Source organism: Anoplophora glabripennis, unplaced genomic scaffold (genome assembly GCF_000390285.2).
Source record: "Anoplophora glabripennis isolate ALB-LARVAE unplaced genomic scaffold, Agla_2.0 scaffold823, whole genome shotgun sequence".
NCBI classification, from domain to species: Eukaryota; Metazoa; Arthropoda; class Insecta; order Coleoptera; family Cerambycidae; genus Anoplophora; species Anoplophora glabripennis.
In genome coordinates, this window is record NW_019417228.1 from 43706 (window position 1) to 63099 (window position 19394).

A 19394-nucleotide genomic window follows, 5' to 3' on the forward strand; every position below is an offset into this window, starting at 1 on the left:
AGAAAAAATCAAAAAGGGCAGTTCGAAAATGATTTAAAAATACACTTCTGCACGGCACTGAAAACTGGTCCACTGTAAAACCTTACCTAGCACAATGCGACCGGCATGGCGGTGTGATAAAAACGGACAAAAACTTTCACAAGGAAAGGAATATGTAAATAGAATTTTATCGCACCTATTTTATATCGGCAAAATCAACTGTCAATTTGTGTCTTTAAATAATAAAATCATTTGACATACCCGATATTACAACAATTGTTCAAAATTTTATCCACCAATGTGTAAACACATTTGGGTCCGTTGTACTCAGTTTCTACTAACTAACACAAATGTTGTCTTGTTTCACCATAACACAAATGCTTCACCATAAATTAAAACGATATCCATCAACTCCGAGTACACGCGAACCATTTTTGACACTAACTTCCCATTTTTGACACTCACTAGTAAAAACCTATTACACCACAGATAACATGTAAATATCTCAACGACGATTGCAAAATCCAAATTCAGTATTCGGAGTCGCTGAGGCCACGTGGCGAATGACGCTAGAGACTACAGTTGTCCAGCTATGTAGTGGTCGAATGTACTATAACTTCAATATTTTTTTTCTCGGAAACTATAAGGATTTTACAAAAAATTTTGTTTACGATATTTACGATATTGATATACGATTCCATTTCTCATGTTGCATCTATTCCCAAATTTTTTTGGATAAGTTGTGAATCACCCTGTATACTAGATTTATTTTCTATTAATAAGATTAAATAGATTCTAATTACAATTATTATCACTAACTAAAATCAGGAATATACAATCAATTTACAAGCGGTGTGAATGAAATAAAATGGGTTAGAGCAATTATTATTTACGACTGATTTATAATGCCGATGCGGTTTTTCGGTGCTGTAAATAAATACAAATTTAGCACATAGTCAAATATCAGGACTCAAAATCGGTACGGTAGACAGACGGAGTATTTGGCGTTTGGTTTATTTAATAAACAGGCTAATCCTTTAAGAAACGGTACGCCAGAATAATATTCGGTTTTAAATTTCGGTCGGTGCTAGAAAGGGAAGAATAAATAAGGTTAATAAATTAGAGCAATAAATAATCAATAAATAAATTGTCCCCAATTGTTCTGAAACAGAAAAATAATTGCGGGTTACTCTAATTTTACAAATAAATATCGGCGGTAGTTTCTAGCAAAGCGACGGAAATTCAGCGAAAATTTAACCAGCCAGGGAGAAAGCCAAGCAAAGCAGTTTACAACGGGCATAAATAAGCAAACGGCAGTCAGCAAAGGATTTTGTTGGTTAACAGGAGGCAAAGTCTGGGCGAGGTGCGCGTTCAAACGCGAGGCGGCTGACAGATTTCTCCCAGAAGCGGTGGGGCACCCAGCCAAACTTCGAGGGTCTATCCGTCGCTGCACAGCCGACACACAACGTCTTCTATTGGCGGTGAGACACCCAGCCAAACCAGCAGTTTCGGTTATTGTGCCTTACAGCGTTTATCAAGCGAGGGCGGTGAGACACCCAGCCAAACCTTCGCCGACAACGCTGATGCCGTACAGTCTGACACCTTCACGTCTTCTACTGGCGGTGAGACACCCAGCCAAAGCAGAAGTTTCAGTAAAGGGGCTCACAGCGTTTGTCGAACGAGGGCGGTGAGACACCCAGCCAAACCCTCGCCGATAACGCTGCTGCCGTACGAACTTGCACTCAACCTCTTCCACTGGCGGTGAGACACCCAGCCAAACCAGCAGTTCGGTTGACGTGACGGACAACGTTCGTCGAACGAAGGCGGTGAGACACCCAGCCAAACCCTCGCCGACAACGCTGTGATCGTACTGTCTTGCCAAAGTTCAAAACGGCCAGACTTATACCATAGCAGGACAAGTAAATATAGGAAAATACAATTTGTTTACTTATTCCGGATATTTGCTCCCGGCGGCTAGGTCGGATGGCGGTCTCTGGTCGGTTTCGGGTCCTCGGGGTGGTCCTCAGGCTGGTACTGGAGCTCTGCGAGTTCAGGATATGAACTGAGGATTTTCGGAACCAGGAACGTTGGTTTTATTGCCTCAATCTCCCCTTGACTGAGCAAGAGTCTTGGTGGGATTATACGCGCGGCACTCGACAGAGTGGGGCAACGGACGGTTTCGGCTCGACTCGCGGGTAATTGCTCTCACTCAATTAAACTAATTAATAAATAAATCGCTAACGGCTTTGCACAAAACGGAAAATAATACTGGTTCATTACAAAGTTAACCTAAAATTTGTGTTAATTTTATTATAGACATAGCCTAAATCTATGAATATCCATAAGCAAGGAGACATTTATACGCAATATGCCCTATATTCTAATAAAATGAAGGGAGCAAGTGAATATACAAGGTATCCCGTTCATGTTTAAATAAACTTGTGTGCAAGTTCCTCATGGAAAAATAATAGGGGTAGTTCTTGTAAAGTTTTTTTCTTAGACGCCCTGTTTTCAAGTGTGTTGAAGTTGTTACTTTCCAAATGGTTTTCCTTAATTATCTTTAAATCGGCTAAAGTTAAAAATTTGTACACGAGTAAATATCAACTGTATTGTATTTGCTTCAAATGGGGGGACAATTTCAGCATCTACTGTAGTATTTCGAGTTTTGCTCATTTATTTAATTGTGTAGCTGTTTTATTCTGTATGCCTCCGAGTCTGTTTCCTAATATTTTTCTGATCTTATCACTTTTTTAAACATTCATGTCCATCAACAATTCAGTCCATTCAACAAATGTTTATTTTAGTAATGGCTGTGTAGTAGTTCACAAAATCTAAAATAAGTTATTAATTAATTACCATAATCATTTATTTTTATTTACTTTTTTGTTAGTTGTTAGCTTGTAACAAGGTGAACGTTAAAATAAATTTTAATTTTTTTTAGTTAATGTTTTACAATTTAACTGTTTCATGTGATACTTAAGAAATTAAAATTATAATCTTAAATGCAAATACTGTTGGTAGCTAAATGTCTTCAACTAATTGAATGGTAAAGTCCTTTCAATTTAATATTTTATTAATGTACTTGTGACGTCTTATGAGCAAAAAATGCAATTTCATTTTTCTTGAAAATGGTACATACTACCGAATTTCGATAAGTATACCTTTTTTTTGTAGTCTGCTTTAGAGTTTACAGAACCGTTTAGAAATGTAACAAACTTTGATTTTTAACATATCTTTTTTTCAATTGTACCCCTTCAATTACCTGTATCGGCAACACTGCTTTTCAGAAAGAAACCGTTTGCACATTATTCTTAACGCACAGTTGATATTTACTCGTGTACAAATTTTTACATTTTTATCTTTAGTCGATTTAAAGATAATTAAGGAAAACCATTTGGAAAGTAACAACTTCAACACACTGTATCTTGAAAACAAGGCGTCTAAGAAAAAAACGTTACATGAACTACCCCTATTATTTTCCCATGAGGAACTTGCACACAAGTTTTTTTGAAACATGAACGGGACACCCTGTATAAACAATTTTGAGCTATTATCTTGCCTCCAAAATAAAAATTGTGTACAATTTATATGATCTTATTTTATCTATTTTTGTCTAATTAAATTTCAAATAACTAAGTACTTTAAATCTTTATAACAGGCTGCCACATAATTTATTATTGTATGTACCAACTACGGTTATCATATTTATCCTTTTTACTCATGATCCGAATAAAAAAAAATCTTAGTTTTTACAAGTAAACTATACCGTAGTTTCTAGCTTTCTCGGATTTTTTTTTCAGTGTTTGGAGTTAAATGGAGGAATAAAAGGAATTGAAGTTATCTTCACAGAACTTTTAACAACATTTAATTTTAAGAAAAATTGTCAAGAGTTTTACAAAAATATTAAAATCACATTTTGATAGATACTTAAAATTTCCAATCGCTTTTCTAACAATCACAACAATTTGTTATACAACAACAACAACAACAACAACAATAAATTTAAAGTTTAATAATACACCTAGATCTTTTATAGAACTAACCCTTTTGAATTTAAATAGTATAAAAACATAAGTCATTTTGAAGTGAATACAATCAGTTAAACTAGAAATTTAACATTTTTAGATCATCTTGTACACAGAGGAAATTTAGAGTACACAAAAACAATGATAATATTATAAATAATAAAAACAAAAGGTGAACTTTAGGTACATATCTTTTTCATTTTTTTTTAATCTTTCTATCACAAGAAACTTTCCTTTTATTTGCACAACTTTTTTTCTGGGAATTTAAGTGTTTCAACCTTATATAATATGTCCGTTGAAGAATAAACGCTTTTATAATGTCCTCTGGGAAATTTAGATGTTTCATCTGTATTTTATTTGAAATCTTCGTTACGATGTTTTTCTTTTTATAAATTGCATGCTTATTATATTTAATAAAAACATTCTCAAAAGTTCTTGCTTTCTCAAGCCACTCTTCACTTGGAACTGTTAAACCACCAAACGATAGATGTTGTAACCAGGACGAATCATCGTCTTCAACTTCAGCTACATTTGAAACGGAATCAGTATTAGAATTGTGCAACACCTCCTCTACTAATTTCTTATTATCACGCACTTCTGATCTCTGCAAACAATCAACATTGTTTTTCGTGTCTTCTATATGTTTCAAATTTTTTGAGGGTACAGCTGGAAATTAAATGAAAGTCATATTACATAACTTATTACATACATGTTAAGACCATATGACACGGTACAAAATTGTATATAGAATGTTACATAGAATTCTGTGTAAATTTTTGAATATATGAAAATAACCTATACTTAAATTAAGTAAAGTACCAAAAAATATTGTGGCCTTGTGCAGTTACTCACTCTTCCTATAAATAAATATTCAGAGTTTTATAAAAATATAAGTTTTTTCAGTTTTATATAGGTTCTGAGTTTTATTATACTGAATTATACGTATCATAAGGGACCAAATATATTAGGAGATTTAATATATTTGTACGTGACGAACCATTTTAATTATAATTTCATATAGAAAAACTATGTAAAATATTACACCCTGTCATCTGGCTTTTAGTATATTTGGTATGTACCTATTTATAGGATAGGTACAAATTTGTAAAGCAAAACATGGTAAGTTATCTGCTGATTTCATTATAGTTAAATATAATAACCAGTAATAATTTAATGAAATTATTGCTTTATTGTTTTAATAAACATACCTGTTTGCTTTACAAGTATTTTTCTTGGTGGTAAACTTAATAGCTCTGCTTGAAGATCGCGTTCAAAGTCTAAATCTTCAAAATGTGCACTACAAATATGTCCAGTTGAAGGATTAAACAAATCGCGTCTCTTGCACCGTTCCACCCATATTTTTCTAAGTTTTTTATCCTTAGGAAACACATGAAAGGAAATTTTTAAATTGTCTTTTGTTTAGCACTATAAAAATTATTGTTGCAAATTGCAACACTACACATCACACCTTTACGTGGTAAATTAATAGTTTATATTGAACGCTACAACATTAACTTATTAAAAACTATTATTAATAACTAAAGACCGGATTTTATGCAATTGCATATTTTATGCATATTTTGCATATATCTTCAAATTGGGTCATTTAATGCATATGTAGCATTTCTTTGCATATCTTGCATATTTACGTTATTTTTTCTATTTTGGAAAGTAGAAATAAAGAAATTTTGTTGTCATTTACTTATCATGGGCATTCGGACAGGTAGGTAGTTTAATACCTACATAAAGCCATAAAAGTTTAAACCCAACAATAATTCAAAAATATTCAGGTAAATATTAATAGATTTTTATAGCTTTGTTAAGCTGAGGTTTGAATACCTACTATACCTCTACTATAAATTATTTTCATCCTTTTTGAAATTACTAGTATCAGTGTGGTTGCAGTAGTTCGAACACCTAAAGTGTGCCCAAACAAAGTGAATGTGAATTACGTAGCGAACATGCCAAAAATTCAAAGTGCCTCGTGGATTAAACCGTATCCAGAACTTATTTTTGATGGCGACCGCATTTTTTGCAAGGCTTGTTCAAAAATTGTTTCCTGCTCGAAGAAATTCCAAGTAGACCAGCACGCCAAGACGCCGTCCCACATTTCTAAGGCTAACAGAATCAAATCGGGTCATGTTCAGTCAATGTTGAAGCAAACTGTGGAAGTCAGCAGCAATCAACACCATGGGCAGACCAAATTTAATGAAGATTTCTACTTTCCAAAATAGAAAAAATAACGTAAATATGCAAGATATGCAAAGAAATCCTACATATGCATTAAATGACAAAATTTGAAGATATATGCAAAATATGCATAAAATATGCAATTGCGTAAAATCCGATCTTTATTGATTAATCTATATACTTTTCGGTTTTATTTTGTGCCTTCTTGGTCATTCTGGTGCCGTTGGATGCTTGCTGCAAATAAAGGGTGTGTTCAGCTTCACATTCGAAATTTTGTTTAAATTTTTCATACAGTCCACAAACGCAACAGTATTTACTGCAAGTGAATACTCACGAATTCCGCCACAACTAATAATAATAATAATAATAATACTGATGGTGATTTTTTTACTGTTACTCTTTTCATTAAGGTTAAGAATTAATCTGATTTCATACGGGAATATGTTAAGCAAGTGAAGCTTGTAGTAATAATTAATTGATAGTAGGAATAGATGTTACCTACCTTACTAGTTTTTTTTAAATTTTATTTTGCTCAGGCAATATCCTTGAGACTGTGACGAACTCACCCCACTACCCACTGAGCTAATCAGTGTCTCTTCCCTCATCATTTCTTTCATAACAAATCGTGTTGTTGTGAAGGAAAGAGCACTTTAAAAACATGTTTTTTGTTACCTACTTGGGAGAAAAACAGCGCGAATCTCCAACATCTACATCGGAGAGTTCCTTGTTTATTTTATTTTTTTTTTGTGGGAAAAAAGGAGCACAAATTAATCACCTCTTCTATAATTTGGATTGTAACAAGCTCAGTAGTTCGTTTTTTGTTTTTAATAGAAATATTACCAGTGCACTGAAAATTGTCTGTAATTAAACAAAGGTTGCATGAACATAAACTTTGGTAAAATTGTTCATAATTTTTGTGCACAAGTGGTATTTTATGAATTAATTAAATCATCCACCGTCTTTAGGTATAACTATTTTTTTAAATGACGATATCATGACTACATAAGGCTGGAAATTCTAATTCCAAATATTTCAATTTGTGGAAATCAAGTATATAGATAAATATAATAATGTAAATAAAGCTTGTAATGGCTTTAATAGAATATTACAGGGTGTTTTTGATAGAAATGTGTCTCTCTCCTATGTTACTATCATATATAATCAATAATATTATACTTAATAATAATAATAATATACTTAAATATCCACTCTAGTTTAATGCCGCCATTATACGCGATATTAAAAATAATGAAAAGCTGTGAAAATCCTATAAAAATTCTAGAGATCGTGCTTCTTACGTATTATTTAAAAATTTAAGATCTAAACTAAAAGGAGGCTTAGATAAATCTCACATATTTTTTTACGAACTAAACTCAACGTTATAGATGAACATTAAAAATGTTGGTCATATTCCAACTTCTAAATCGTTACCATGACAACAATGAAATTTGAGCAATTAAAGTAAATCACGGTAATGTTCTTTTCCAAGTTTAAACGGTTATTTAATATGCCTGGATTATACAAAAGCAGATGAAATTATCCATTTAAAATACACCTTTGACAGTGTTGACAAATTTGAAATTTTTCTTTCATAGTTCAATTCCTCTCTTACTTTGTTAAAAAAAGGTATACTATATATCAGTCGATATCTATCAAAAATGTGATACTAACACTTTTTTGGCAAAGTGAGAGTGAAATCGAACTATGAAAGAAAAATGGCAAATTTGGTAACGCTGTCAAAGATGTATAAATTTATAAAATTTATAAATGGATAATTTCATCTGCTTCTGTATACTTAATCCAGGCATATTGATATCGGTTTAAGCTTGGAAATGCACATTATCATGAATTACTTTAATTGCCCAAATTTCAATGTTGTCATGGTAACAACTAGAAATTATAATTGCAATTTGTTTTCAAACTTCTTTCTTTGAAGGGGAATAACTCCATAACGAAGCACGATAGAAAAAAATGTTTTATGAATTACAACAACTATTTTGAGCTCCACTGTAGACCCTTCATATTTGACATGACCTTTCCGGACACCCTGTATTTCCGACGTTGTTACAAATATGATTCATATTGAGGACATGTATTATAGAAGCTTTAATAATATTTTATCAATTCAGTCTACAAGTGACGTTTTAAAATGCAATAAAAAATTAAAACCGAAAATGAGAATGGGGCCACATAATGTTCCAATGAAACCTTTAAAAATATTTTTTAACTTAATTTTAACTACCAGTAAAATAACAGATGATCGCTAACTATCGCCCTAACACTATAATAAAAAAGTTTAGTAAGGTGTTTATCCACGTTTGTATCTACAACTACAAATTTATTATGCCTTAGGCAGTAGTTATCAGAGACCTTGGACAATCAAGAGCAAGTGGATGTGATCATTACTTTGTACTAAGGCGTTTGACCGGCTACAACAAGGAATTATACCCCGCGTATTAGACTAGGCGGTATCTGTTTTGATTTGGATGAAACGTATATCCACGGAGATTTTTGGCTTTTTGGCTTTCAAATATCACTAGGAATGAAAATTTTTCTATGCGCATAAAAAAAACGTGGGCTTAACTTTTGGCGTCACAATATGTTAAAAAAATTCGAAAAATGTCATATTTTTCTTCCTATTTAATTATATATCTCTTCAAGAGGTGATTTTAGGCGAAAATGGAAAAGGAAAATGAATCATGATTATTATTGTAAAAATCGAAAAAATCGCCAAAAATTGGGTTAAAAAACATTATTTTTTAAGGAATTTTTTTGGCGTCTTTAAGTTGGGTATAGGACCTTCATACTTCAAAAAAAGTTCATATTATGTAGAATCATCACACCAAATTTCATCAAAATCGGTTCGATAGATTTTGCATAATAATTTTGCAATCCAGATTTTGAAAAAAAAATTTACAAATTTTCAAAATTTTGCACAGCAAAAACCAAGGCCCTTAGATACTTGAAAATTTAGAATATAGAAGAGCTCTCAAGCTTTCAAACGCATTTTGAAAAATTCGAATCCGTCAATTAGGAGAGCTCTGGCGCTTGTTTAAACATTGGTCGAATTTTTGTACTTATAAACAATTAGAATAACTTAAAGCTAGTTTTAAAGGTTATTGGAAAGACGCTTCTATAAAAAAAAACAGATTGGTTGATCAATTAGTTACGTAGTTATAGCCGATCAAAGTTAACCGTCATTTACACTAAATGTACTGGGACATCCAGGCTAATTTTTCGAAAAATACCTTTGGTATTCCGAGTTCTTACCAGGTCTAAGTTTGCAATACTTTTCTTCATTGGCAACCTACTTTAAAACGCGTTTAAAGTTATTTATGCAAGCCAGCAATTAAAAAAATATTTGACAATTTTTAAATTTTTTTAACATATTGTGCCAAAAGTTGAGCCCACGTTATTTTATGCGCATACAAAAATTTTCATTTCTAGTGATATTTGAAAGCCAAAAAGCCAAAAATCTCCGTGGATATACGATTCACCCAAATATGGACTCTTTGAAACAGATACCGTCTGGATATGTGATCTTTCATTCCCTATGTTGTTTCTTTTATATTTCTATTTTTCAGGCAAGTAATAATATGTATGTCTCAGAGGATTTTCATCGCACAGTTTTCAGTTCTCTCCGGTGTCCCTCAAAGATGAGTCCTGGGGCCCACTATTATTCAATATTTTTACTAATAACCTTGTTTTTTATTAATTAACTGTTTAAATGTACCGCACTTTCTATATATGCTGATATAAAAATGTATTTAAAGATAAACACCTTACATTTAACAGGTATCCTTTAAATATTAACTTTTTCTGGGAAGAAAGTAAATTTTTATTTTCAATACAATATAAATAACGTATTTCTTCAGAAGACATTTTATTAAGGATTTAGGCGTATACTTTGATCCTGAGTTAAATTTCTGTCTTCATATAAATAAAATAATTTCGGAATTTTCTAAAAGTTTAGGTTATTTAACACTTAATGTTAGAATTATCAAATATTGACACCATAAAAATGTTATAATTGTATTGTCAGATTGAAACTGGAATATTGTTCTTTATTTGAGCACCACATTACATAAATCATATCGATATATTGTAAGAGAATGTAACGGAGATTCCTAAAATATTGCTATTATAAAGGTACTTTCTCGTACATATCCTCCTGTAAGTTACTTACAACACTTACTGCTTGAACATATTTAGTGTTTCCGCGTAACATATTATCAAGTGTTATTTTTCTGTTCATTAATTGTGCAAATTACGACTGCCCAGAATCATTACATAATGTTCAGTTCAATGTGCCTGGAGCTACTACTCACACTATTAAAACCTTTTATTTAAAGACTGCTAATGTAAGTCTGTTTGTCGTACATACAGGGTTACAACTTTTTAATTGTCTAATACAAGTAGAACGATCCATGTCAAACGGATTGGTGTTACCACCATAATTTATTATTCCGTTATTAGAATTTAGCTATCACATCATATTTTTGTTCTAACCTCAAAAAAACTGGTAAAAACCAGTAAAAATGTGCACAAATATACAAGAAAAAAAGAAACCTGCATTTATCTTATACTTCTTCATAAGGAAATGGACTCGCTGAATCCAAATGCACATCCAGAATTAAACTGGCACGTCTCAGCTGTTCTAACTTCAAAAATATCGATCACAAATCAATATTTTTTAAAAAATTTTTAAATAAATTCAACCGATTTACGCCAAATTTAGCATACGGGGGTTTTTGAGGTTGCTGATTACGAAGTCAGATCTGCAAAATTCAAAACCGTGGGTCCAATATGGCGGACGATATTTTCGAAAATCAACCGCTCTACGTCAAATTTGTATACGCGGATTTTCGGAGTTGCTGATCACAAATATGGGGTCAGAATTAAAATGTTTTGACGGGCCCAAGATGGATATACCTTCTTGGCTCAAATCTTCAATCAATATTTGCCCATCACTCTTCAGTCTCCAGCAAAGCGCTGAAGCAGCCTTAAAAAAATGAATATTTTTACCAGCAGTATTTTTTTTTCTGAGATCGAAACCTCTTAGTTCGCATTGTGTTCCAGTGCAGGTGGGCTAATATGCATTTGACATTACTAGAAACAAGTGTTTTTCATTTGTAACTGATTAGTTACTTTATTTAAAATTGTAACATTGTATCAGAAATAATAAATTGGAGCATTTTTCATTTCTGTAAATGTTTGTACTTTGCCCACATTCCTATGAATTTTCTGCATTCTTCTAAAATGTAGTGAAATGTTGGCAAAATGTAAACATTCAGAGAAATAAGCTAATGATTATGTTTGTTTGTTATTCCTTATATTGATATAGAACAAAAGAGAAACGAAAAAAAATTAATGGTACTTATTAGTTTTTTGAAAAAAATATATCAGATGTAAAGCATCTTCTTTGCCATAATTAACCAGGAACCATGGAAAACTTCCAGAAATCACTCACCAAAAGTCCGTAAACCGTTAAGTTTGAATATTGAGATTGAAGGATTCCCATAAACATTTGGGGTGTTCTTAAATCATGCCTCGCTACTGAGCTGCAATCTCTATTTCCTTTCAGTCCTGAAATATCTGCCGCCTCTACGTCAGGGGAAAGGGACGAGACGGGGCGTGACGGTGGTCGCTGTCTATCAAATTGAGCGGGGTTATGAAGAACCATCAATTTTATTATTTGTAGGAATGATAGACGCTGATATCTCTAACCTTCAGCGGTCGTAAATTATATAGTTTCTTCAAATGGGCCACCAGAATGTCTTCTATTAGGTTTAGGGTGGGAAAAGGGACTGGGTGATATATACTGCACGACTTACTTTAATGCGCACCAGCCGCATCAAATATTAAGATTATAGAATATTCAAATATTTATAAAATCGCAGGTTTAGTTCAGAAATTAGAGACTTGTGATTTATTTTTTTTATATAATGGACGATGTTTCCTCAATGTAAAATTAATAACTTATCAGTATCCTGAAAAATCTGAAAAAATTATCTTCACTTCTTTCGAGTTACTTTTTATATCATTCTACATACCCTTCCACGCATAAAGTGCAATAAAATGTCTACTAATAATTTTTTCACGTTCAAATTCTAATTTGACTGAAGTAAAATTAAAACCATATACTTTGTGTCAAGACAAATAAACAACAAACAAACATACAAAGCTTTATTTAATTGTATACCTTCAGAAACAACAGAGTTATTAATGAAAACCTTGTTTATCCATTATATGTACACCCTGCATTGTGAAAAATAGACACCATTATTTCACCACTACTGTTGCCGTCATCCAATATCTGTAGCAGAATCTATGCGAACTCATTGCTTTTATTACCTATAACATACCAGCGAATATGTTTTGTGAACTGTGATTTTCTACTGTTCTTTTAAGTTTCCCGGGTGTTATTTTTATTAGCGGTTTGTGTTTTATTACAACTGAACTAATTTTGCTTGAACCCTAAAATCCACTAATCAGAAAGAAAGCACACTTGAAGTAGTATGAGATGGAAAGTAGACACCAAGTAACTAGTAAATGTACATACAGGGTCGGAAAGTCCCCATGGTTCATCGGCCGTTACGTGAAAGCGATAAAGTAAGTCATAGAAATCCGTACGATAAACAAGGATGGCTGTAATGAAGGCGTCTCATAGTCACCACCTGTTTCGCCGTTCCACAAATAAGATCCACTTCCACTTGTAATTCAGCGACCGATGGTCATCTTTGTTTTCGTCGTCTGCCTTTTCTGTAATAGATGTCACTACTTACACAATTCCCACTTCGTATTCCGATATGTTAATACAATCCGTTAACAGAGGGCAGCTCTAAGGTAAGGCGCAGCCCTAGAAAGAGTGATGCCAGATCTACGGATTTTTTCGGAATTGAGGAAATAGAGAATTTTGCTTTATTTCTTGGGATTTTTAAATCATTTTAAAAAGTATACTTAAATAACAACTAAATGAACTTTAAATACAGCTGAGCACTATACTCCATTTGAATTATTTCTCAGTAGGGAAACAAGGTCACTAGGTTTACAAACAGAGGTATCTACTAGCTACTGTAAAAAGTTTTCTTTGTTACGCGTTGTGCTGCCCTCTGTTAACGAATTGTATTAACATATCGGAATACCGAAGTCGAAATTGTATAAGTAGCGTAGACATCTATTAAAGAAAAGCCAAACTACGAAAACAAAGATGACCACCGGTCGCTGAATTACAAGTGGAAGTGGATCTTATTTGTGGAAGGGCGAAACGGGCGGTGACCATGAGACGCCTTCATTATAGCCATCCTTCTCTATCGCACGAATTTCTATGACTCACTTTATCGCTCTCACGTAACGGCCGATGAACCATGGGGACTTTCAGACCCTGTATAATCTGGAGAGGAAGTAAACATTTGATTATAAATCAACGTAAAAGGCATTGAAGTTTTTAATTTGCTTTTATTTTTGTCACCATCACCAGATTGCATTACTGTCTCATTTTCAGTTTTCCTTTTATCCTCATTGTCTTGTGTTCAGTTTCAACTTCAGAAATCCAATAAATGATTCATTTATTGGTATTTACTGTATTAACTGCTCCAGTGAATATACATGCAACAAAAAATATAAACACATTAAAAAATGACGTTATTTTATTAAAAATGTCATATTTGCAACTATCTTTATATATTCTTAAAAGCATAAACATTTTACCATAAACATTCTGAAACTTAATATCTAATACTCGCATACTATTACGTTTATGTTCATCTACCGGAGACTGGTCTGGTGCTTTCACTTTATTCTTTTTTATTAAAAAAGTATATTCAGACAAAAATGTCAGTTCTAACAAAGATGTAAAGTAAATAGGCATAAGGTTTTGCATCTCTTTGATGCTAATTTTTAAATCTGGTAAATTATACCTACACACTCCAGGTCCTAAGCGTGCAACAAAAAGGTATATAAACACACAGATTGCGAGGTTTATTGTACTATATATACCCTAATAACGTCGCGAGCCAGAAAGATTATTACAAATTTTATTAAACCGTTCCTCTACAACGCATTGTTGAACTTCCGTCCGTCTGCGACACGTCCTTTTGTTTGCCTTCATTTACATTTTTATCTGCGGTCCAGGAATTCAATTTCATTTTCTCAATACGCTGCTGTGCGGGTCTTAAGACATGGTAAAGCTTTGCTATCTTTTTTATCGACGAAACCAGTCAAAAAGGAAAAAACTCTAATGGAAAGCCAGAGTTGTTGTCTAAGCTAGGCTTCGATAAAATACGAGAGTCGACCAATAGAGGATAAAGGAAATAAATGATTGTTGTGAATTTGAAGTGGACTGTATTTTTCTTGTCCGATGTCTTTGAATTAAATAAATGATTAAATGATTTAATTCTTATATTACAGTTTGCTTTTTACAAAGTTTTGGAGTGAACTGCACTCTGTAATGTCTGTGTTGTGAGTGTCCCTAGATAAGAGATATACAGGGTAGCCCATAGAAAACGTACCGCAAGGCATTACAGGGTAGTAATGAACTTTTCGGCAAAATCCAAAAACAGGTAAAGTTTACTTCTGAGGGGAACAATTTTTGGCGCAAAAAGCATATTTTGTTATGCTTTTTGAGCCAAAAGTTGTCCCCCTCAGAAACAAATTTGACCTGTATTTGGATTTTGCCGAAAAGTTCTTTACTACCCTATAATGCCTTGCGGTCGTTTTCGATGGGCTACCCTGTATACAAATATGCATGGTAAATGTCTGTCAACGGGTGACGCCTCGACTCCCTAACACCGTTCTCACTACTCTTACCACACGTCACTTCGTAACATACATCTCCCCTTGAAAGTACTTGCTTTCAACGCACTTAATTCACAATTGGCAATGGACAAACTTTAGCATAGGATCGTTTGACATTCCCAGAAGCAGTACGAATTGTAGCCACTCGGCTGATGTTGTCTGGTCCTGAATGCAGTTGAATAACACGTCCAAGTTTCCATCGTTGTGGTGGAGAGTTTTCTTTGATGATGACCATGGAACCTAACTGCAGTTCTCCTTGGGTTTCCTTCCAGCGGCTTCGTTGCTGCAATTCTGATACATATTCTTTCTGCCATCTGGTTTAAAAGTTTTGACGCAATTTGGCTAGTAGTTGGAAGCGAGATAGTCTTCCATTGGGAATTTTTTCGTAATTGTCATCAGGAATTGAAGTTAGTGATCTCCCAATCAAAAAATGAGCCGGGGTTAAAGGAGAAAATTTTATATCCCATGATGTTAGGACTTTTTTAGCCAATCTAACCACGATAACGGCTCCGCATAATTCTAGCCGTGGTAGTGTGATTGTTTTTAATGGAGCCACTCGCGTTTTAGCGCATAGTAAACGTACTAATATATCTCCGTTTGCGTTTATGGATCGGATAAAATTCGCCCCTCCATATGCACTTTCGGATGCATCTGAAAAACAATGAAGTTGAATATTTACGTAATTTTCACACATGACGTGTCGATTTATTTTTACTTCAATAATTGAATGTAATAGTGCTTGAAATTTCGTCCACGCTCTATTCAATTGCTCTGGCAGAGCTTTATCCCAAGTTACTTTCTGCAGCCATAGTTGTTGTAGCATTATCTTAGCAGTTATGATACATGGACTTAAAAAACCCAATGGGTCAAAAATCTGCGCAATGCTTGCATCGTTACATTTTTATTACTTGAAATTTTGTTTGTTGAATAAATTAAATTTTCGGATTGACAGTTCCATAAAAGTCCCAATGTTTTTGTTTTCTCGTTAGAACCCAAGTTTATCATACTCGCTAATTGTCTATCATTTTTTACATGTTTTAGTACCCTCTGCCGCTTGATCAATTGTGTCCGCCCCCGAGAGCAAGTCGTCGACATAGAAGTCGCGTTCAATAATTTTGGCTATGTCGGGTTTCATGTCTTTGAATTCTAACGCTAATAGATGGTATGCACCTAATCGCTAAATAAGAAGCAGCATCTGTGCTATATGTCACGGTACTAAGTTCATAAGTATTTAATTTATCATGCGGATGCTTCCGCCACAATATTCGTTACAATGGTGTTTGTTTTGGGTTTAAAAAATCTGGCCCTACATTTTTTTCAACGTCCGCGGAGATGACAAACAAGTGTTTCCTAAAATGCAATAGAATTGATAGAGGGTCATCCTGAATAGTAGGACCAACCATTTGTAAATCATTTAGAGATTGATGAGGTAGGTAGTAACAAATTCCTGCATTATTTTTATCAACTTTGATTGCTTGGTTGGTCTAGCTAATAAAACCTTTTTTTCGCCATATTAAATAAGTTGCCGAGTTTTTCTAATGAACCCTTAAAGGGAATTGAAACAATGAATCTGCCTGAAGAGTCTCGTTTTATATTTTCCTTAAAATGTTTTTCGCATAAAGGCCCCCGCACAAACCTTATGGAAAATGGTTCCCGGTCAAATTCGTTCAAACTGGGATATTGTTGTTCTTGATGTGCTGATCAAAAGTTCCAATGGGCACGAGGTCCAAAAACTCAAAGTTTTCGAGATAGAGAGCGTCAAAGTTACGGTAATTAGGTATATTCGCCGTTCTCGTTGACACGATGTCGATGGTTAATTCCCTCTCTCCTCTCCATCTATGTTGTAAGTGTAGTTGGCGTTCACATATACACACACACACACACACAACACGCACGCACGCACGCACGCACCCACCCACACACACACACACACACACACACACACGCACACACGCACACGCCCACCCGCACACGCACGCGCACGCACACACACACACACACACACACACACACACACACACACACACACACACACACACACACACACACACACACACACACACACACACACACACACACACACACACACACACACACACACACACACACACACACACACACACACACACACACACACACACACACACACACACACACACACACACACACACACACACACACACACACACACACACACACACACACACACACACACACACACACACACACACACACACACACACACACACACACACACACACACACACACACACACACACACACACACACACACACACACACACACACACACACACACACACACACACACACACACACACACACACACACACACACACACACACACACACACACACACACACACACACACACACACACACACACACACACACACACACACACACACACACACACACACACACACACACACACACACACACACACACACACACACACACACACACACACACACACACACACACACACACACACACACACACACACACACACACACACACACACACACACACACACACACACACACACACACACACACACACACACACACACACACACACACACACACACACACACACACACACACACACACACACACACACACACACACACACACACACACACACACACACACACACACACACACACACACACACACACACACANGTATATACCAGGTGTCTCAGTAGTATCTGTATATAAACTTGAAATTTTGTGCATCTGATGTACACCTAATCTTCTTTAAATTAAGCCTAATATTAAAATTCTTTCACTTCTGGTTTAACCGGAAATGACCATAACGTTTTTATTTTAAATGACACCCTGTACTATATTTTTCTTAAAATTTGAATTCTGCAAAGAAATTGCGTTCCTATGACACTTATTACACTTGGTATTTAGACTTCAAAACAGAAGCGAAATTGCATTTTAAATGTTTCCAAAATTATGAAAAGATGAAAAGCATGTGCATTGTTTTGGATTTAAATTTTAAAATAGTAAAGATAGACTTTCCAAAATTTGCATTTTGGATAATCTGAAAAATAATTTACAAATATTTTATTAAAAGTGAAATAATAATAAATTAATTACAAAAAAATGTTACAACTTTTGTTATTGGAGTTTACAGGGCGGTTTTTGATATTTTGAGCTCTACCGGCTAAGCTGTTAATTTTTAAAGTTTAATATTTAAAAAACGGCCGAAATTTGGTATAGGGAGTGTTATATAGAAAATACGTAGAATTTTCTATAGAATTAAAAAATATAATAGGGTGTTTCGTATAAAAAAATAAGTTAGGTAGGTACTGTCTTTTTATGAATTCCGATGTTCAATTGTTTTCTTTGATATGCTAAAATTAAACTTAAATATCGTCCCTACAACTTTAGTCGCTAGAGCATTGTAAAAATATAAAAAACCACCCTGTACAAAGGTTTGTACAATCACAATTTTGGAAAAATGTTAATACAGAAAAGTCTTAATACAAAGTGTAATACTTCATGGGAAAGGAAATTGTACAATTCAAAATTTAAGAAAAATATAGTGTCATTTAAAAAAAAAGTTAAGGTCGTTTCCGGGTAAGCTGGAAGTGAAACAATTTTAATATTTGGTTCATTTTAAAGAGATTTAGGTGTATATCCGATTTTCAAAATTTCAAATTCCATTGGAACAATACAACTGAGACACCTGTATAATATCTTCTAATATTTTGCAAAAACTATTGTCAACTTATTTGTCTCTTATGGTTTCCATATTGTATTTTTCAAGACAGAAGTTACTGGATTAAAGAAAATTTAATCAGAAATATTTGAATTTTTTATTTGCACTAGAAACTTAAATCGAGCTATTACAAATTACTAATAAAGACCACGACAACAACAAAAACTAAACTATGTTCATGAACTCCATTTAAATTTTGGAGACTTCTGTAAGTCCACATTAATCCTGTCAGTCCCCACAAGCATAGCATCGACAGAGCTCATGTCCCCACAATGGGCGGAAAATTCACTAGTTTATGTAACCGTGTAATAAATTGCTTAGAGAGTCCTCACAACTTGATGGTGTTTATGTATTGTGGGGACCTTCACTCACACCTGTAACAAACCCTCATAGTCTATGTACAATTATTAAGGGGACATTTCATAAAATTTTTATAGAAAGAAACGTCGTAGTTTACATTTTGATAGGTTTTAAATTGGATGGACTTGTGTAAGTCCACATAATCCTGTCAGTCCCCACAAGCATAGCATCAACAGTGCTCATGTCCCCACAATGGGCGGAAAACCTACATCAATTCACTGGTTTGTGTATCTGTGTGATAAATTACGGGGACAGTCCTCACAAAACGGGTGTGTGATATTCGCAATGTGTAA

At 34.1% G+C, this 19394-nt stretch overlaps 1 protein-coding gene across 1 annotated transcript in view; it reads right to left on the reverse strand.

Moving 5' to 3' along the window:
- LOC111692209 overlaps positions 1–19394 on the reverse strand; it is a gene marked incomplete at its 3' end in the record, with an annotated part of 80277 nt that overhangs the window by 22925 nt on the left and 37958 nt on the right. The window contains exon 3 of the mRNA XM_023456061.1: positions 4464–4608. Coding sequence (XP_023311829.1) covers positions 4464–4608 — 145 coding nt within the window. The remainder of the gene's footprint in view (positions 1–4463; positions 4609–19394) is intronic.